Genomic DNA, 21,343 nt, shown 5'->3' with positions numbered 1-21,343 from the left:
GGCAGAAATGGCAGAAAGGTGGACTTTCAACAATGAATAGCCCAGACTGGACTGGTGGAGAGAAACGAGATAGGTGAGGATCACAGGCAGGGGTGCCGTCTTTGGGTCTTCTCCCCTACTGGAAGCATAGAAGATGAAATGCCTCCACTTTGCCTGGGAAGAGCAATGAGTGGCTGGTGTTCTTGCATTCAGGAGAACATGCTGGACCTCAGGAGGGAAGGTCAGGGCAGTATTCTCCAAGCAGTCAGTTTGAGAAATCCAGAATTGTGATGGAGGATCCGGCCCTGATGTTGGGAGAGCAGGTCGGGCGCTGGGGGAAGATCTTGGTAGACTGCACAGGACAACCTCAGAAGACTTGCAAACCAAGGTTGTTGTGGCCACCATGGTGTTAAGATGCAATCCGAATGATCCTGGATGATCTTTTGGATCATCCAGGTGATAAGTGGAAATTTTATTTTTTATTTTATTTTTTTATGAAGGAAACATGTAGAAAAGATGTCTCATCCATTGGTGTAGGAACGCATCTCCCCTCAAGAACTCTAATGGGGGGCCTCGGTTGTAAAAGATCTGGCAGTTCATATTGTCCTGTGTTGCAAAGACTTCGATTTTGGGATACCCGAACTCGTGAAAGATTGGTTGCAGGTAACGAGGATTCAGTGACCACTTGGGTCCGACCAGCTGCATTCAGCTGAGAAGGTCTGCTTACGCATTTTGGATGCCTGGCAGATGAACTGCAATAAGGTGTATGCCCTGCATCTTGCACCAATGCCACAAGACCATAGCTTTCTTGCACAGCTTCGTGGATACTGTCCCATCCTGTTTGTTTATATAGTAGATGGTAGCCATGTTGTCTGACGTGATCTGCACGTGGCGATTGCACAGGTTCGGAAGGAACGACTGAAGGGCTCAATGTACTGCAAGGAGCTCCAGACAGCTGATGTGCTGGGAGCGTTCTGACTCAGACCACTGACCCTGAGCCATTAGTGTCCAGCAGTGGGCTCCCCAACCCCACAGGGAGTCGTCGGTGGTCAGAATAGCGCTCAGAGGAGGGAGATGGAAAGGCATTCCAGTAAGAAGATTCTCTTCTATGGTCCACCATTGAAGGGATGGTAGGATGCTGGGTGGCACTGTAAAGGGTAACATTTGGTGCATGCGAAAGGGGCCAAAGGCTCAAACAAACCACAGTTGAAGTGGCCGCATGTGAAGCCTGGCATATATCAGTATGTTGGTCGTTGCCGCCATCATCCCCAAGGCATTGGAACACCTGAGCTGGCTGCATGGGTGAAGACAGTATGGCTGATGCCAATGAGCGGAGAGCGAGGGCTCTGTCCAGAGGAAGAAAGGCACATTGTGAGGGGGTACAGAGTTGGGCCACTATGAACTGTAAGTCCTGGACGGGGGTCAGGTGGGACTTGGAGAGGTTCACGCAGAGGCCCAGGGAAGCCAAAAGCGGAAGCGTGGTCTCTATGTCTCGATGGAGCTGAGATTGAGAGTCAGAGAACACCGTTGTAAGGGAACACTGTTATTCCACATTGTCTGAGAAAGGCTGCAACCATCGCCATGCATTTCGTGAAGACTCTCAGTGCTGTCACCAGCCTGAAGTTGAGCACCCGGTACTAGTAGTGGTGAGGACCCACCGTGAACCTCAGGAAATGCTGGTGTTGAGGACGGATGGTGATATGGAAGTAGGCATCTTGTAAATTGAGTGACGCCAGCCAAGCGTCCTCAGGTATCAGGGGAATAATAGACTGAAGAGTGATCATCTGAAACTTTTTGGGTGGGATATAACGGTTGAGTTGCCACAGGTCCATGATGGGGTGCTTCCCTCCGTCCCATTTTGGAATGATGAAATATCAGGAGTAAAACCCCTGGTGTTGTTGAGACAAAGGGATGGGCTCTATAGCTCCTTTGTTCAGAAGAGCTTGAACTTCCTTGTAGAGGAAGATGGAGGGAGGAGTTGCCACAAAATGAGGTTGAAGTAAACTCGATGGTGTACCCTAGACAGATGATGGTGAAGAACCAGGTGTCCGTGGTGATGGATTCCCCGATTTTTATGAAGGAGCAAAGTCTTGTTCCCCAAGCTGGAGTAACTGATGGGAGTGTGCACTTTGGGGGGAGTCAAAGGATTCGGTCTTCTTGGCAGAGGGAGCCTTAGGTCTTTGATGGTACTGCTGCTTAGCGGGACGAGCCTTGTGCTTCCAGTAGTCTGACTGCCAGGGGGACCTGGAATGTTTGGGGCCACTTGGCTTCCAAGGCTTGAATCAGGGGGCCCGTGGTTGGGAGGGCTGCGATACTAAAAAACTGTGGGCTCTCTTACAGCTTTCATCCACATTGGTGAGGGTCTCATCTGTGGAGGCATGGAACAGGCCTTCCCCATCAAAGGGTAGATCTTCCACCTTTGATTTTATATTGGGTTGCAGATTGGTGGAGTGTAACCATGTGTGCCAACGGATGGCAGTTGTAGTAACCATGGCTTTAGAGGAGCAGGATACCGCATGGTGGACAGTGTTAATCTGTTGCTTTGTTAGTCTGGACAACTCATTGTTGAGGGAAGTAGCAGTTTTCTGGGACGCCTCAGTGTAGACAAGTGGTTTAACAGGTGGAAATAATAAGTGGAGAAATAAGCTAGGTAGTTATGAATTTTGGCAGTTGCAGTACATCTTTTGTCCTAAGGTTTATGCCCCTCCCGGTCCAGCGGCGCTGGGTGTCTCACCTGCTTGGATTTGGACGCAGAATGCACTATCACCGAGTTCAGGGCCAGTTGCGAGAACAGGAATTTTGCATCTGATGGTTGTACACGGTACAGTGAATCTAGTCGCTTCAATGTCAGTGAAACAGACTCAGGCTTGTCCCATGCTTGTTGCAGGACATCGAGGTGGACCGGAAGCATGGGTAGCAAGGAGGCTGGTGGGAAGTCTGACTGTACCCGCTTGTGGGCCAGGTCCATAACTGTAGCAGCATCATTGGTAAGTTGAATATGAGTGACTAGTTCAAGATAGGCTTCGGATTCCTCTGAGGGAGAGAGAAAACCAGGCCTAACTATATCCGAATCCGGAGAAGTGTGGAGCGAGTCATCCGCTTCCAAATCCAACCCTCGGACCCGATGTCTGACGGTTCCGAGGCTGAAGACTGGAGACCAAGGTTATCAGTTGGTGCAGTGGTGCTGACATGGGAGGATCCAGTGGGGTGTTAGTAAGGGGCCCCAGAGGAACAGTGACCATGGCTGTAGGGGGAGCCGACGGAGGTTTGATGATGATGGGAGCATCCAGTGAACCAAAGATTAAGGGTTGCTGGTCCTGAGGAAGGTGAATGAAAAAAAATAATCTTCCAATGGGTATGGCAAATAAGGATGTGAGTAATGATCTCTGTCTTGATATGATGAGCGGGATGGAGATCTGTAACACTCTCAGAGAGATTGAGGATGGCATTCCCGCGGGGAGGGGGATCGTGACTCCAATGAGCACCCCTCGTAAGGAACCTCATAGATAGCTGTAGTGTAATGGAAGCATTGCCAGCTTAGGGATCAGGATTGGCTCCAACGGAATCAATGTCATGGGGACATCCTCAGCATCTCAACAGGCTATGAAAGTTTGTCCTGACGAGCGGATTCGGCTTTGAGAAAGTTTGATGGTGGGTAGCTGCACACCGATGGGGATCGAGAGGGGACGTGCACCACCTGAATAAGAGGGGCTGCTATAGTGGAAGGAGTCGATGACAGTGTGACCGCAGGAGTGGTGGCCTGCATGTCCACAGTCACAGAGTCCAAATGTTGCGTAGAGGCCAGGGTCGACTTCGAAGCTGTAGCAGGTGTTGGTACTGACCGGTCCTTAGACTTGTGTGATTTCTTCAGTTTCGGTGTGTCAAGAGATGAAGCGGAGAGTCCTTTGGACTGTTTGTTGGGCTTACACTTCAGGGCCCCTGAGGCCGAAGATGCTGCTGACTTGGCTGAATCTCCCCTCAGAGTTGGGGGAGGCAGCGAGGCTCTGCAGCTGGAAGACTGGGACATCACCAGGCGCAGGGAGGTCTCTAGGAGGTGGCTCTTCAGTCTCGCAGCTCGGTTCTTTCGAGCCTGTTTTGTAAAGTTGCTGCAGTGGGCACAGGGTCTCACCCAGACAGAAAAGATACAGGGAATGTTCATCGGTGGTAGGGATTCCCCCCCCCCAAATTTCTGCAGCATTAATAAGAACATAAGAACATAAGAGATGTCAGTGTTGGATCAGGCCAAAGGCCCATCCAGTCCAACACTCTGTATCACACAGTGGCCAGAAATACCACTGTGTATTTGAAATGAGTCTTCCCTTCCATGCGCCAGCAGGGGCCAAAGGGAGGGAAGGGAAGGGGGGATGACGACGACGGACAGTAAAACTCACAGAAAGGCAGAATTCTTTTTCTTTTTTCTTTTCTTTTTTTTGTAGAGATGGAGACAAAGAGGTTGAGGAACGATGGTGACAAAGGAAGAGAAGGGGCCTATGAGGCAGCTTGGTAGAGAGAACGCAGCAAGGTAGGTCTGACCAGCGTGGTGGTTGAGAAGAAACTGAGTGGGAGAGTGTTTCCTTCCTCGCTCCAGACATGCGCAGTGGGTATCTGCTCCCCAGAGTGCGGGAAGGAAGTGCGCCAAAATCCAGAGGCTAGCTTTTGTAGTTCTCCGAGGCTGGGTTTGAGCGCAGGCGCAGAACCCATGTGTGGGACTGCACAGAGACCATGAAGAAGATAATAAAGCTATGTCACCGTGAAAGCATGCAGAAAATATGACGTATTAAAGGTTCATGTATCATTCATGTATCACTTTTTGGAACACTGTCATGGTCTAGGAAACCAGGAACACATTTATGTTAAGAACTCTGATCTAAACTGAATGATGCACTTGCACATGATGAAGAGTGATGACACCACTAGCCCTTCCACTGCCATATAAAGCCTGTAACAGACACAACAAATATGGCTTGTTGAAGTCATTTCCCATCAATTAACCTCCCCCCCCCACGCAGACCCAAGGATTTCTTTGGAGCAAAATCTGTGTTACAATAAAGAACAGGCTGGTGGTGCATTGTTATTTAAAAGGAAAACATCTTTTTAGAAATGAATCCTTCCCCATCTGTTCTCCCCTTTTATTACAGGTGCAGATGGAACATAAGTCACTACCCTACCACACAAAGCATGAGACAGAATTGATTTAGATGCATATGTGTGTGAGTTTTTTATGCACCTGGCATGCCTGCTCACACTTCACACACAAATCAGCAGAAAATATATGTCCTTCTCAATACAATAAATTCACAGACAATATACAGCTCCCTCCCCCACCCCCCTTTTGGGGAAGGTGATTTGACAGTCGGTTTTTTTTAATTTTATATCGGCAATTATGACCCTATTGCCTTACTGAAAGAATTATATCTTCTATACTTTGAAGTTAGCCTCTGGGGAGAGTATTACTTGCTGGACCTACACATGCTTCATAGGTGGCCTAGGTGGTTGAATGGAGGAAATGGGTGGTGAGCGCAAGGGCTCTGAAGTTTCTTGGAAAACCCAGCTTGCTCCTTGAAAAACAAAACTGTGAAAGGCAAGTAAGATGAATATACTCTAGACTGCTGTTGCTCTAACAGATTAGTCAAGGCTATCAGCCCAAGCAAAATGGTCTCACGGTGATTCCAAAAGGCTTGAGGAATAATCTAAGATGTGGCTTGTCTCCAGGAAAAGGATGGCTGCAGAGCAGTTGAAAAGCCTCTGCAAACATCTCTTTTGTCACCTCTGTAGTAGGGACTGAGCAACAAGCTGGTATCAAACAGAAGGGGATTCCTTCTTCATTTTGCAGATGGGGTCAAAGAGGCCAAAGATTTAATTTAGGGCAGGAATAAAATATTTTCTATGCCTCACCAGTGTGGCTTAGGAAAAAAATTATTTGAATAAATTAAAAACTGTGAATGTACTGATGATTTTTTTTCCAGCAAAAAATGGTCAAAAATTACAACTCAAGTGTTCAATACACATGTCGAGAATTTTTGTACAGCATTTTCCCAGTAACTGAAGGCAAGAAAAAAAATTCCAAACATCCAAAATGCAGTGAAATGGATTAGTGGAGATATTCTGAATAAGTTTTTTTTATGGAATAAGTACATAATTGAATAGGAAGAATGTGCAACAGATTTCAGTTGTCCTTCACATCTCTCCTTATATATAATTGTATTTTCGTGTGAACATTCCACACGCTCCCAAATCATTTGGCTCTGTGATGTGTCACTCAGAAGCTGTCCCTATCCACTGGCGGCATTGCCTGAGTCTCGCCTCCAATATTCTAAACAGTTTGCTGTTCCTCTCCCCCCAGTAGCCAGTCAGAACACAGGTCATTTGCATATGCAGCCTGAATGGCCTTTCCCTCTAACATTCTAAAGAGTTTGCTGTTGCTGTTGGGAGTCATTCAATGTGTCCTGAGGTAAAATACATATCCAAATCTTCCCTTAAATGATAACTGGAGTTGCCAGTCTCCCTGTGGGGCCTGGAAATCTCCCAGAAATCACCATGTTTCCCAGCCACAGCACATCATTTCCCCTACAGAAAATTTCCCAGCTATTACAATGGCTGCTTTGGGCAGTGGACTCTATAGCATTATACCCTGCTGAAGTTCCTCTGCACCCCAAACCCTGCCCTCCCCAGGCTCTACCCCTCAAATCTACAGGTCTGGACCTCCCCTTAGTATTGCCAGCCTCCAGGCAGCACCTGGAGATCTCCAAGATCAATTCTCCTGGAGAAAATGGCTGCTTTGCACAATGGACTCTATAGCATTATACCCTACTGAGGTCCCTCCGCACCCCAAACCCTGCCCTCCTCAGGCTTTACCCCTCAAATCTACAGGTATTTCCCAACCCAGAGTTGGCAACCCTGTAACTGGTTATGGAACTGCTTTCCAGATCCTTGGAGCCCAGAAGACATGGCATGGGAGGAGGTGTTTTTCTACCTTAGCTGCCACTGCATAACCCCACATCAACATAAGTCAGGGGTGGAGGGAACCATACCTGTTACCATGAGGCTGCCCTCCCATACTACCCACTTGGGGCAGCAAAATGACTTGAGACAGCCCTGCCTTATAGCTAAGAAGAAGGAAATAAACATGGCTTGCCTCCCTCTATTTTTCCCTTCCCTTTGCCGCCCCACCAGCCCAGCTGGGACACTCACCTGAAGCTTCCTTCTAGAGCTCATTGTATTTCTTCCACAACGAGCCTTACTCCTAGTTATATATAAATAGGTTTTCTGGATTGTCAGTATTCCTCTGGCTTTGTACTGTAGTTGTAGTACCCCATCCTGTCCTCTAGAGAGTACATGCGAATTTGAATAGTCAACCTGAGCTAAAAAGTACAAATACCTCTTTCTTTTGCTTGCCAGGGGTAGCAGCAGGCACTGAAGGAAAGAAGTGTCTAGTTCCCTCAGCACTGCCTGATAGGCTTCTTGCTGACAGATCCCATGGGCCTTCCTAAGACCTTATTTCAAGATGACAGGTGTAAGCTATCTCAAAGACACTGAGAGTGCTTAGAGTCAGTAATAGGCTGGATGAGTGAACAAGTTGAATCTTAATCCCAACAAGTCAGAGGTTCCCTGGGTAAGAGGAAAAGGCAGACTAGGGGCTTCAGATCTTTCCTGCCTTGGATGGGGTGACACTCGCCTTGAAAAGCCAGGTTTGCAGCCTGGGGGTGCTACTCAACAGAGCAGCCACCAGAGAAAACCAGGTGGCTGTGATGGTTCAGAGGGTTTTCCCCCAGCTTCAGTTGGTGCACCAGCTGTATCCATTCCTGTGTCAGTCAGATCTAGCCATGGTGATCCATGCCTTAGTTACACTCTTAGTTACAACTAGACCAGACTATTGCAATATGCTGTACCTGGGGCTATTCTTGAAGAGTGTCCGGAAGCTGCAGAACACTGCAACTCGACTGCTAGCTGGGGCCAGTTATTGGGAGCATGTGACTAGGATATTACAGCAATTACACCGCCTACTGATTCATTCCTGAGCCCAATTTAAAGTATTGCTTTTGACCTTTGACCTAACATGGCTTGGGACCAGGGTATCTGAAGGACCATCTTCTTCCATATGCTTCTACCTGGGACTTAAGATCACTGGGAGAGGCCCTCCTAACTGTCCCATCATTCAAAGAAGTTCGTTTGGTGGGTAGGCAAGAGAGGCTCTTTTTCAGTGGTCGCTCCACAATTCTAGAACAACCTCCCCAGGGAGGTGTGCCTGACCCCCTCACTTTCAATCCTGAGGAGCAGCTGAATATAGTTTTATTTAGGAGTGCCTTTGATTAAAGCAATCTTAAGTTGTGGTTTTAAATTTTGGTTTTATGTCTTTTTAAAATGCAATCTATTTTATGTATTTTAGTAATATTGCAAGCTGCCTTGGACTCTGTCAGAGGTCGATTCGGGGGGGATCGCAGTTCCCCCGGGTGAGGTGCGGGGGGCGGAGCACATGATGAAGCCCCGCCCCCTGCTTCCGGCCGCCCCGCTTCTGGCCCTCATTCAGCCAGGAGGAGGCAGGAGAAGAGGGAGGGCAAGTTGCTTCCTCCCCCCCTCTCCCCACCCCTGCCTGCCTGGGGCCAGGGAGGGCCTTGGCGGGGCTTCCTCGCACTCCCGCCGGGCTTGCAGGTCCACCGCCGGGCCCCTGATGTCAGGGGGTGTGGCATATGCTAATGAGTTATGCTAATGAGTTCCCCTAGCTCTTTTTCTACAAAACGACCCCTGGACTCTGTAATGAAGAAAGACGACTAATAAATATTAAAAATAAATAAATAAAAGTAAATAAATTATATTTAGCTTCACAGAGCCCTGTGGCCTACCTGTGTTGTAGCCTCTTCCAAGAGCTGGCCAAGGGCGGTGGTTCTTCCAGAGGTTTCCTAGATACCAGTCACTCTGATTCTCCACCAAGCCAAGAACTTGTTGGCCTGGAAAACAAAAGCAAAGCAGACTCTTTTACAAAAGGCAGACATTCGGAACACACAAGTGTCAGAGTGGTACAAGAAAAACAGAGAACAGCTGTTCTGTCCTCACTTCTTCAATCCCCTTATCAGGGAGAACAGTCTCCTTATTAAACTGTGAATGGTATCAGATTAACCAGAACAATTGGGATGACTCTTTGTGGACACCAACTAAACCTTAAAAAGGCACATAATTTTCTTGGTGGGCACTGTTCCAACAATGCCATATTATTTATTTATATCCCACATTTCTGCTTGATCAGGACCGCCAACGCTGCTCAACAATTAAAACAGAGCGTTATAAAAACAGATGACAAAACCAATTCTAAACAAAACTAAACTACATATGTAAAAAAACACACACATGGCAGTTAAATTGGAGAAGAAAGGAGAGTTACTGAGGGAATGCCAGATGAAACAAAGAAGTCTTCACCTGCTGGCAGAAGACAGCGACCGAACCCGACGGATGAATATCTAGGGTTGCCAATTTCTATCTTCACCTCCAGTGGGGGACTTTGGGGGGGGCGTTCCTGGAGGGGGCGGGGCATCCCTGACATGATGACATCACATTGGGGATGTCCTGCCTGCCCGCCCGATCTTCCAGCAGCACAGGCTCCCTCCACTAAAAGGGGCCCCTTTAAGTGCAGAGAGCTGGCATTCCCCGGAGATTGGGTGCGCAGGAAATGCCGGCTTCCTGCACTTAAAGGAGCTGGCATTCCCCCCCCCCCCGCACGCCCCTCTCCCTCCTCTCCAGGAAATTCTGGCTTCCTGCACTTAAAGAAGCTGGTGTTCCCCCCACACACACCCCTCTCCCTCTTCTCTCAAGAGAAAAGAGAGGGGGTGGCTGCGGGTGTTGGGGCTTGGGGGAAGGGCTTCCTCGGTGGCCAGCTGGCCAGCGGTGGGTAGAAGCCCCCCCAAAACAGGGGACCCCTGCCAAGCCGGGGGGGTTGGCAACCCTATGAATATCCCTAGGGAGGGGGCTCCATAATTTTGGTGCCATAACCAAGAAGGCCCTCTGTTGGGTTGCTGCCTGTCTAATCTCAGAAGGCAGGGTCACCCAAACAGGGCCTTAGATGATGGCCACAGTGGTCAGGTAGGAGTTCCTAAAGGTATTGAGCAGGAGTTCCTAAAGGTATGCTGGTCCCAAACTGTATAGGGCTTTAAAGGTGAACAACAGCACCTTGAATTTGCCCAGAAGAAAACTGTTCAGCGAAGCCTCCCAGAAGTGTAGGAGGCAGCCTACCAATGTGGCAGGAGCCCACTCACTAGCCCAACTGACCACCTGCTCTCTTTCAATCCCCCAGGTAATCCCTCTTCCAATCCCCTCCTCCTCCCACCTATTGGCTGTTTTCCCTATTATTTCCACTGGGTAGATCTGGTGGCTCTACAACCCGTACAAATAATGGCACCATTATTTCCAAGGGCTAGTAGTAGTCCGCATCAGCTTTTAGGCAGGCCTTCTTGTCCCTTTAAAATGTAAAAGGATGTGAGACACTGACTAACAGCTCTTTGGTGGGGCCAGCATCCTCTCTCTCTGTCCCTCCCTTCTCCTGTTGCCTCCAGGGGGCAAAATGGGGCAAGGAACTGGGAAAGCAGTCCAAAATTTGGAAGATCTTAAAAGAAAAAACCCTGAAACAATAATGAGAGTCTGGAAACCTTGGGATAATCAAAATTATGCCCTCCATAAAATTAACACAAACATTATTGACATGCACATGCCTTGCACCATCCATTGCAGGAATTTTCTCAGCAAAGGCCAAACCACCGTCTTTAGAACAGGCTGAGGTCTCATTACAATAGTGTTATCAAGTGCAGTGTTTCATCTTTTTCTCATAGGAGTGAATGGTAATCACTCCCTTATGTGAAAAGAAGCAAAAAGGTGCATGCAAGGACACCACTACTCTCTATGCCCTTAGCAGCCCTCAGTCAGACCAGCCACCAAGTCTCATACCTGTTATGATATGTGTAGCAGCAGTCTGGACTCTGTTTCTTGGTAATGTTATAGCAATGTGATGCTGAAAGCTGGTAGATGGACAGACAAGCTATAATGGTTACATACGCTTTCTGTGTCTTCAAATACTGTCTGGGAACCTTAACTTTCTTACATGACACAATCAGAATGTGAATGTACTCAACACATTTACATTCAGTGGTTCTGATTTACAGCTGCCCTTTATGTTTTCAAAGGGTTTTGACATTTTGCCCCAGAAATCTTAGATGCATCGTGAAACAAGATTTACTCCCAGAAAAATCTATTCCAACTAACATTAAATCTGCAACATGTCCTATATTCTGTTCTAAAGACTGGATCCACACAATCATTTCCGAAGGCACAAGGACTTCCATCTGTGGAGTGGGAATCCCCCCTTGAAATGCCCACCAAAATCTAGCCTGAAATGTCCACCAAAATCCAGTTCCTGGAAGCAGGGGCAGTTTGGCCTGCTGTGAGAGGGGAGAGATGGCTAAATCCTGCTCTGTTGGAAGATGTCCTTGAACCCATGGAAGTAATAACTTAGATCTAAACCTAAGCTGTAGATTTACGGCCACTCCATAACAGCCTGAAATACCTTTTTCTTCTAAGTTTTAAAAACATTCAGCCTTATGAACAGCTTCAGAGAATTTAAAGCTTACAAACAAAACCAACATATTGATTGGGCCTAATAAAAGGTCTCACACATCTTTTGGTTTTGGATTTATTTTTAATTGGACCAACATGCTTACCTACACCTTACCTCACAAGGTTACCGTGAGAATAAAGTGAAGAACTAAAGCATGCCACCATATGAAAGGGGAGATAGATATAAGAAGAGAAGAAGAAGAAGAGAAGAGATTGGACTTATACCCCGCCCTTCACTACCCAAAGGTGTCTCAGAGCTGCTTACAAACTCCTTTCCCTTCCCCTCCCCACAACAGACACCCTGTGAGGTAGGTGGGGCTGAGAGAACTCTGACACAAACTGCTCTTTTTCAAGAACAGCTGTGCTAGAGTTATGGCTTGCCCAAGGTCATCCAGCCAGGTGCAAGTGGAGGAGTGGGGAATCAAACCCGGTTCTCCCAGATTAGAGTCCGCGCACTTAACCACTACACCAAACTGGGTATTCCCAATTACACTGGGAATTCTGTCCAGCTGACCTAAAATATTACAGACTTTCACAAAATTTGCCTTTTGATAATTAAATGAGTCATACTTTAAAACAAGAGATCTCTTTAATTTTCTTTCCCATATCAGGTTTTTTTTGCCCTCCATAGCTTTTCCATTGGGTAATAATTTATAACACTTAGATAACACTGACTAAGATTTATAGGTCTTTCAAATTGGTGACTGCTGCTCAAATTTCCTTTTTTTGTTATTTAACACAAATAAAGGATTTAATTTGTAAATATTGAAGTTAGGAAGGCTCGTTCTGCTTGCTCCATTATCTCAGTGACTGGAATCATATGGTTTCTTATTATAACGTCACACAGACTTGCTAGGTTATATTGTTCCTCAAAAGAAGCCTCCCATTGAGTTTGCTTTCTTAAACTCAGCATGGTAAATAACTGGAAACAGTGGCGAACCGCCTGGACTTAATTTATTTCTATAAACATCCCAGACTGTTAATAAGTGTGGGATTAATATTTTATCTTTAATTGAACTATTGCTTTCTTTTCATTTTTTTTCCAACATGATACTTTAAATGGGAAGTTTAAAAAAGATTGTTCTAAGCCATAGCATACTTTTTGATCTTCAAGGTCAGCTCAATGTATTAAAAAGCACCAATTGTGCTGCATAATTATGCTTTGAGAAAGGTCTGGAGGCAAACTGGTGCAGTTGGATTGCTATAGCCAAGCAGGTCTGGCCCTATAAACCATCTGGATGCGAAAGTGCTTGGGAGCCCCATGTAAACGATTCTGAACTCTTTGGAGGAACAGTGACAAATAAATGTAATAAACAAACAAACAAAAACACTAATAGTTCATTATATGGTTTAACACCATGAGTCCTCCTTTAACTACATCAGCATTGCTTTTGTTCCCTAAAAATACACAATATGGCTAAGCCCCCCTTTTTGCTGTCATTGCAGCCAACTTATGGCAACCCCACAGGGTTTTCAAGGCAAGAGACATTCAGAGGTAGTTTGCCATTGCCTGCCTCTGTGAAGCGACCCTAGTATTTCTTGGTGGTCTCTTTATACTAATCCGGGGTGACCCTGCTTTGCTTCTGAGATCTGATGAGATCGGGCTAGTCTGGGCTATCCAGGTCATGGCTGCTATCCTATATAGCTTTAAAAGACAGCTAGTCACATTGAAGACTATTAGTAATGATGAGGAAATGGAAAGTTATTACTTTCATTCCTTGTTTGTGGGCTCCCAGGTACACCTGATTGGTCATTATGGGATACAGGATGCTCAGCTAGGCAGACAAAAAGGGTTCTTTTTATTTTTTTTATTTCCACAAGAAAATGTCCCAGTTATCTTTGACTTTGTCTTTATTATTACCTGGAAGCCAAATTAGTACCTAAATATTTTCCCTCTCTCTGTTTCACCCAGTCCAGCTACAGCAGTACATTGCTTTGTGCCTTCTGGACCACAAATAGGATACACATCCTAGTCAGATGCATCCATCGATTCGGGGCGGGGGTATCATTTGTGCGATTACATCATCTCTGTATGTGGATCATATTTGCTAGATCACTGTGAATACTGGTTATTTTGTGTCAGTCTGGCCTTTCTACAGAAGTTCAACATTTCTGTCATTTTCTTTGTTCAGTTTATAATTGGAAACCATATCAAATGGTTTAACTGCCTGCTTAACAGACATGTTGTGATTAGTTTTGTGAAATGGACACAAGTAATTTCTTAAAGCTATACTAGAGAATCCTATCAATAAAAGGCAGCCTTACTAGTTTGACAGAATAATCAATATGCCCCTGTGACTGCCTCATTGCATAATGAACACATGAAGTTTCCTTTTTTGATTTGTCACATTCTTAGCTATCAAGGTCTCCACTGACTACTATCCTAACAAGAAGTGCTCTTCTCCCTGGTCTTTTATGGGGGCCTTTCCCAGCCTTGCCAGCCTTGCCAGTTTAACAGCCTTCCCAGCCTTGCCAGTTTAACAGGAGTTACTGTGCAGTAGACTGGTGAATTTATGCCAGTTTAAGCACTACCAGACTATGGGCCATGTCCACAATGTTCCACCTACCCTTCTGCTTGGGGTTTTCTCCCCAGCTTATGCTCTTAATACAACAAAACATTTATATGATATTATTTTGAATCTCACCGTTCCAGCACTGGCTGTTCTTTGATACAATTTTTGTAATACATATTTTATACATTCTTTGGTACTTATCAGGGCTATTTTTGGGCAGGAACGCACAGGAACGGAGTTCCGGCTGGCTTCAGTTGGCCATGCCCACTACAGCCAAAACCTCTGCGTGCGTGGCGTGCATACCCCCCCCGGCGACTCCAAGGCGGGTGGGTGAGGGCCCCCCTGGAAGGATCAGGGAGGCATCTAAATGCCTTCCTCGGCCTGTTCAAGGGTCGGCTTGCCCGGGTTCCCTGTAGCCGTGGGGCACCCAGGCAAGCCAAGGGAAGACAGTTTAAACTGCCTTCCCTTCCCTTCAAGGGGGGGCTTGCCCAGGCTCCCCGCAGCCGCGTGGCGTCCAAACAAGCCAAGGAAAGGCATGGGGTGTGGCATAATATGCTAATGCGCTGTGCTGTCAGGGTGTGGCCTAATATGCTAATTAGTTTCTGCTGTTGGCTGTGGCGTAATATGCTAATGAGTTCCTGCTGGGCTTTTTCTACAAAAAACCCCCCTGATACTTATATAATTCAAAGAACAACTAGCCCTCAGGGAGGATATACATACACACACACACACACATATATACATATAGTGTGTGTGTGTGTGTATAGAAAGAGATAGCAAACTAACAAGCAATAGTATAGCGCTTAGTAGAAGTGTGCTATTGGGCAAAAACATCCATCTTTAGAATGCATAGAAATGCCATTCTTATTGTTTTAGTACTGGAAGCCTTATGACCCCCTCCCTTATAAACAGATGTGTACACACCTTATTATAGACCATAAATAAGTGAAGTAAATCAAGACAGAATGACATGCTAATTGACATGAGTTGCCAATAGGTTCAGGTGGGTAGCCCTGTTGGTCTGATGGAGCAGAACAAAGTCTGAGTCCAGTGGCACCTTTAAGACCAACAGACTCTTATTCAATGTATAAGCTTTCAGGACTGAGATGGAACAAAATAGTATACATTATAAGAACCGGCTGATTCTATATGACACATGGCAATTTCATAGTGATCTACAAATTCTACTTAGGAAGATCCCTTGACTTCAGAAGAAAGAGGAAGAATCCCATTTGCAAGAAGACGATGGTACTGAATGCCTTTGTTCACCACCAGTCTCTTTTCATTATATTGTCCCCAACTTAAGTTACAGGAGTCAGCCCAGAAATCCATTCACGATAGGTAATGCCAGTTAACATTAATTTTCTCATATAGGCATCCACAAGCCATTTACCCAAGAACATATACCCATATTACTGGTATCCTTCAGGTAGCTTTCCTATCCACAGAAGAACACTCAGAGATTGAATGAAAATATATCTTTGCATACATTGGTTTGTGTTCCACTTCCTCTGTATCTATGTTAAGGCCAGCCGATTTCTACTCTCAGGCACAGGTAGGTGATAATTTGGAAAGGAGAAAAAGGGTTGACCTCTGGTGATCTTAAGAAGAAAAACAGCCATCCATACAACACAGTTTGAGCCCAAAGAAAACAAGGTTTGCACGTGTAACTGCTATTCATTGAATATCTTCTGTGTAGGCACACATGGAGATTGTGCCTGAGCAGGCCTGCCTTCAGAGAAGATTTTTTAGCTAAAAGCCTCCAGGAGGCACTGTGTGCTGGAGCTAAAACAGCTGACTTATCGTATCTGTCACGGCTGCTGCTGAGAGCACTTGGCCCCAGCAGAAGAGCAAAGGACTGCTGGGGATGAGCATTTGGCCCCAGCAGAGGACCTAAGTACTGCTGGGGATGAGCTCCCAGCTCCTGACAACCCCGCACCTGAAGCCACGGAAACTGCTCCAGCAGCAGCTGAAGCAGACTCATGCCGGAGCAACACGCCCCCTGACTCGCCCCCACTGGTATCCCATCTGCGGGAACAACACAGATGGGACATGGCATCCTGGCGACAGGATGTGCGGTAGGCACTCTTTTAGCCTTGAGTACTAGCGGGAGTCGGCACACAATCAAGGCGCGCTAATGGCCAACAGCCTGCCGGGCTATTTAACTCTCGCACTCATGCCAACTAGTTGTGCTAACAACTAGTCATTTTGGATGAAGCTCTGCACCTCACCCCCCGTGTTCCAGTTCCTGCTCCTCGTCTTGACTTCTCGGCTCCCGACCTTGGCTTGTATGACTCCGCTCCTGACCTACACCTCGGACCTCTGACTCTCTGGCTTCTGAATTCTTTGGACTCTGGCTTTAACGACTACTCTAACGGTTGGTGATTTGGACTTGGTCTCTCGGTATTGCTGCTTGCCCGCTTTTGACTTTGGACTGCCTTTGGACTCTCTTGCTCTTGCCTAGCCTAGTACCACGCTTGTTGCACTGCCCAGAGACCATGTGCTCCTGTGCCGCAGTGCCCCCCCCAGTACCTCTAGCACTGCCTAAGGAAGAGCATGCAGCAGGGCAGGAGGACGGTATGTGTGCCTGCACAGAAGATACTTGATGAACAACAGTTACACTAAGTGCAACCCTGTTTTCACCATCGAACTTCTGTGCAGTCCCACATGGGGATTCTAGCAAGCTAAACCACAGGAGGTGGGACACGCTCACTTCATTTGAACATAGACTGAAGCACCACTTTCCCCACTTGAGCTTCTCATCTTGCTTGCAGATCCAAGGCATAATGACATATGAAAGTATCTGCATATGATCAAGTAGCAGCTCGACATATCTCTGTCAGAGACACAGCACTGAGGAAGGCTGCGGAGGAAGCCACAGACCTAGTAGAATGTGCAAAAACTTCTAAAGGACATGGCACACCTGCTAAACTATGACACTGTATGATGGTCGAAACAATCCATCTGGACAGTGACTGAGAGGAAGCCCTTTCCCCTCTATTAGGACCAGCAAAACACACAAATAGTGTTTTATAGTGTTTTATCTTTGCGGAATACCTTAGTCCTTTTTAAGTAAAAAAAAATAAAGCCCTTCTAACATCCATGGAATGAAACAAATGTTCATTGTCTGAACTTGGTGTGGGAAAGAAAACTGGTAAAATAATCTCTCGAGATAGATGGAACCTAGACACCAACTTAGGAAGAAACCTGAGACTAGGCCAAAGCATTACCCTCTCAGGAAGGATTTTCAAAAATGGGGGTTTGACCTGTAGGGCTGCCAGTTCACTGACCCTCCTGGCAGATGTGACTGCCACCAAAAAACAGACTTTTATAGAAAATAACTCAACTGAGCATGTTGTGAGGGGTTTTAATGGCTTGCACATAAATTGGGTTAAAATTAGTGAGAGGCACCACTGAGGAACCAAGGGATTTCTAGTGGGAAAACCCTTCAACCTTTTGGATAGGTAGTGAGCAACTACTGATTGCCCATCTATCTTGCTATAATAACAAAAAATAGCAGCCAATTAGACCTTCATCAATGAAAATAATAAATCTTTATTCTTTAAATATAACAAGTATTCAAATATACCTTGCAAGGGAATAGTATATGGAGACAAGTCTGTCTCAGTGCACCATTTTGAAAACCTTCTCCATTTATAGAGATAAGATTTTAAATCATCTCTTGACGTTTTATTGTTTTATTGTTATAATGCCTATGGCCTTGTTAGCCACCCTGAACCTGCCTTGGCATGGAAGGTGGGATATATATCTAATAAATAAATAAATAAATAAATTTCCTAGTATTTGGTTTTCATGAATTTAAAAGAACATAATTAACCTTCTGAGAGAATATTAAATCCCTGTCCCAAGCCTCCATATAGTGAGATTTAGATGATCCAGGTTGTGGTGAAATACCTGCTCTATACTAATAAGATCTAGCTGTTTGGGTAGGGGAATATATTGTCCCTGCGACACCTCCATCAGACCAGGAAACCAGATCTGGTGAGGTCAAAAGGGGGCCACTAAGATCATGACTGATCTTTCTCTCCTTCTCCATTACTCTGATGAGTAGGGGGAATGGGAGGAAGGCATAGAACAGAGTTCCCTCCCAATGCAGTTGAAATGTGTCCCCTAGGGAATATATGCCCCTCCCTACTCAGGAGCAAAAATGCACAGTTTTTGAATTGACTCGTGCTGCAAACAGGTCTATTCATGGTGACCTCCAAAGAGCAAAAATTAGTTTCAAGTGCACCTAATCCAGGGACCATCTGTGTGATAATGTCCCTGTTCTGCTCAATCTGTCTGCCTTTACATTCATGCATCCAGGAATGTGTATAGTCTGGATTAAATTTTGAAACTGTTAGCCAGATTAGAATGGTCTCCTAACATAAGAGAACATAAGAACATAAGAGAAGCCAATGTTGGATCAGGCCAATGGCTCATTCAGTCCAACACTCTGTGTCATACAGTGGACAAAAATACCAGGTGCCATCAGGAGGTCCACCAGTGGGGCCAGGACACTAGAAGCCCTCCCACTGTTACCCCCCCCCCAAGCACCAAGAATACAGAGCATCACTTGCCCCGAACTGAGAGTTCCTATCTATACCTGGTGGCAGGGGTCGTTTCGTAGAAAAACAGCTAGGGAAACTCATTAGCATAACTCATTAGCATATGCCACACCCCCTGACATCACCAGAAGTGTGTCATAAGGCCACACCCCCTAACATCACCAGAAGTGTGTCATAAGGCCACACACCCTGCCCCCAACGGTCCCGGCCGCCGCCGCCGCCGGCCTTGCAGCTCCACTGCCGAGCCCCATGAGGGGCCCGGCGGTGGACCTGCAAGGCCAGCGGGAGTGCAAGGAAGCCCTGCGAAGGCCCTCCCTGGCCCCAGGCAGGCAGGGGTGGGGAGAGGCAGGGAGGAAGCAACTTACCCTCCCTCTTCTCCTGCCTCCTCCTGGCCGGAAGCGGGGCGGCCGGAAGCAGGGGGTGGGGCTTCGTCATGTGCCCCGCCCCCCGTACCTCACCCGGGGAAACTGCGACCCCCTGTGATCCCCCCGAAATGACCTCTGCCTGGTGGCTAATAGCCACTGATGGACCTCTGCTCCATATGTTTATCCAATTCCTTCTTGAAGGGTCCGAGGCTTTAAGTGCCTTCTCCCACAATGCTGCATTTAATTTGAAAGCTCTATCCCCTCTAGCTTTAGGGGTGAAATAGAGATCTAGAGATTTGTAAGATCTTGGCAGATCTTCCAAATGTGGATTTTACGTCCTTCGCCCAGGCAGAAGAGATATAAATTGTGCTCGTCCATCTAGGTCATTTTGGACCTGCAATGGGTACACTTCTTGAACAGCAATTTCTGAGCCATCTCAAAAGCTCAAGAAAGAAGTAGATCTTCTGCAGAAAGATCCTCACCGATCTACACTCCAGAGATTAGCCAAATAACAACCTACTCTTTGGTGGCAAAAGAGGAAATGAGGGGGTGGGAATGGCACTGTGATGTGGGAGCACATGGTCTCTGGGTGGCATCTAAGACTTTAGCTCTGGCATGTAGCACCCCCTGGAGGCTTTTACCTGTAAAAACCTCTCTGACGGCAGACCTGCTCATGCACAGTCCCCATGTGGGACTACACACAATATCGATGGTGAACTCTGTTTTCGCTCAAATCATATTGACTAGCTTCTCATTAAAAGTTTTTCTTGCTAAAACAAGAAAGATTTCTATTTAGTGAAGACTTTTGAGCACCACTGGGTAATTTCTCTCTACTCAGACGTTAATTGTCTCTTCTGTAAAACAGTATAAGAATAGGTATTATGTATATATATTATAGCTGGCAGAGACCACACTTCTTTTACATTGCTGGCTAGTTAACCTCACTCTGTGGCCTAGTCTCTGTGTTGAAAGAAAATAACATAGCCCATTTCATTTTCAGAAGAGGTGTGTCTGTCACATGACATCACCCCCCTGGCATCCTACAGACATGTCACTCAAGTGCAGAACCTAGTCAGCCTCTTGCTCCCCTTGTGGAAAATGGGAGATATGGATGTATTTTCTGAGGTGCAAAATTAATATTAAACCAAGCATCATGTGTACTAGTTTGGTAGGTTTGGGTGGTCTGGAAAATAAATACCTCATGCTAGTCATGTGCTGATTGGCTTCACCGATACATTGTGATGCATCCTTGCTGACAAACTATATCTGTATCAGATGCTTCTGGAAACAGGACTTGATCTACTGCAGGAGGTCTGCAACACTTAGTGCATTGTACTGCTGTCTGGGTCAGCCTGACTTAGGCTGAAAAAGATGTTTATCAAAGCCTCCAAGTTAGTTTATCTGGGGCTATTATAGACTCCAACCCCCGCCATTTACACACAATTCTGACAAAGCAGAGTATTCTCTTGGAGCTCTCCTGGGAAGAAATCACAATGCCAAACCCTCTGGGAAGGTTCTGTTCTATTATGATCAATTCTCCACTGGCCACTTCACCAAACTCATTTCACTTCTTACTGTGCAGGCACTTGGAAGCTAAATCTCCTGAGGTGAAGAATTAGCTTCTCTAATCTTTGGCACCCTTGGAAAAAGAGAATGAGTCCCTTTGGGACAAAGCAAACATCGCGATTCTTTGCTAGATGAGAACAGAGCAAAGACCACAATGCATTTCAATGGCTGGCTCAGCATTCTGCTCTGCCTGTCTCTCCTTCTTAAGAGTTATTATAGCAAAACACCGTGACTAACAGCAAAAGCTTTGTCACTGTTTTCTGCTCTGGACCTACAGTTATGATTAAGTGCTCTCCTTTTGCTCTTGGCTGCTCCATGCACAAGCTTCACCTATGAAAATGAAGCTGTCTTCTTTACTTATTCATACATCATCATTAACAGTGAGACAGGGGGGGGGGGGGAGAGAAGAAAGGCCATGATACTGGCCGTGACCACAGAGAGAATGTATCAAGCCCAGCAGAATTAGAGCTGGCTTATCCTAAACAGGGTTACACCATGTGTGACAACAGGGCTCCAGCATCCCACTTCATGAGCCACTTTTTTCAGTGGGTAAGCTCTGCTTTCGCCTGACCTAGATAGCCCTGGCTAACCTGATCTCATCAGATCTCAGTAGCTACGCATGGTTGGCAAAGGTCAGTAATTGGATGGGAGACTACCAAGGAAGATCAGGGTCACTACACAGAGGCAGGCAGCAGCAAACCACCTCTGGACATTAATTAGGTCAGGCTGGTGGGGATGAATCCAGTTTTATTTCCCT

At 46.3% G+C, this 21,343-nt stretch overlaps 1 protein-coding gene across 1 annotated transcript in view; it reads right to left on the bottom strand.

The window, feature by feature from the left end:
• LOC107118339 (glycosyltransferase-like protein LARGE1) overlaps positions 1–21,343 on the bottom strand; it is a 321,370-nt gene that overhangs the window by 68,845 nt on the left and 231,182 nt on the right. The window contains exon 6 of the mRNA XM_015420643.1: positions 8,820–8,924. Coding sequence (XP_015276129.1) covers positions 8,820–8,924 — 105 coding nt within the window. The remainder of the gene's footprint in view (positions 1–8,819; positions 8,925–21,343) is intronic.

The sequence above is a fragment of the Gekko japonicus genome, unplaced genomic scaffold (assembly GCF_001447785.1).
Source record: "Gekko japonicus isolate JY-2015 unplaced genomic scaffold, Gekko_japonicus_V1.1 scaffold1151, whole genome shotgun sequence".
Classification (NCBI taxonomy): domain Eukaryota; kingdom Metazoa; phylum Chordata; class Lepidosauria; order Squamata; family Gekkonidae; genus Gekko; species Gekko japonicus.
Note: the sequence above shows the minus strand (reverse complement) of the source record. Positions and strands in the feature narration are given on the sequence as shown.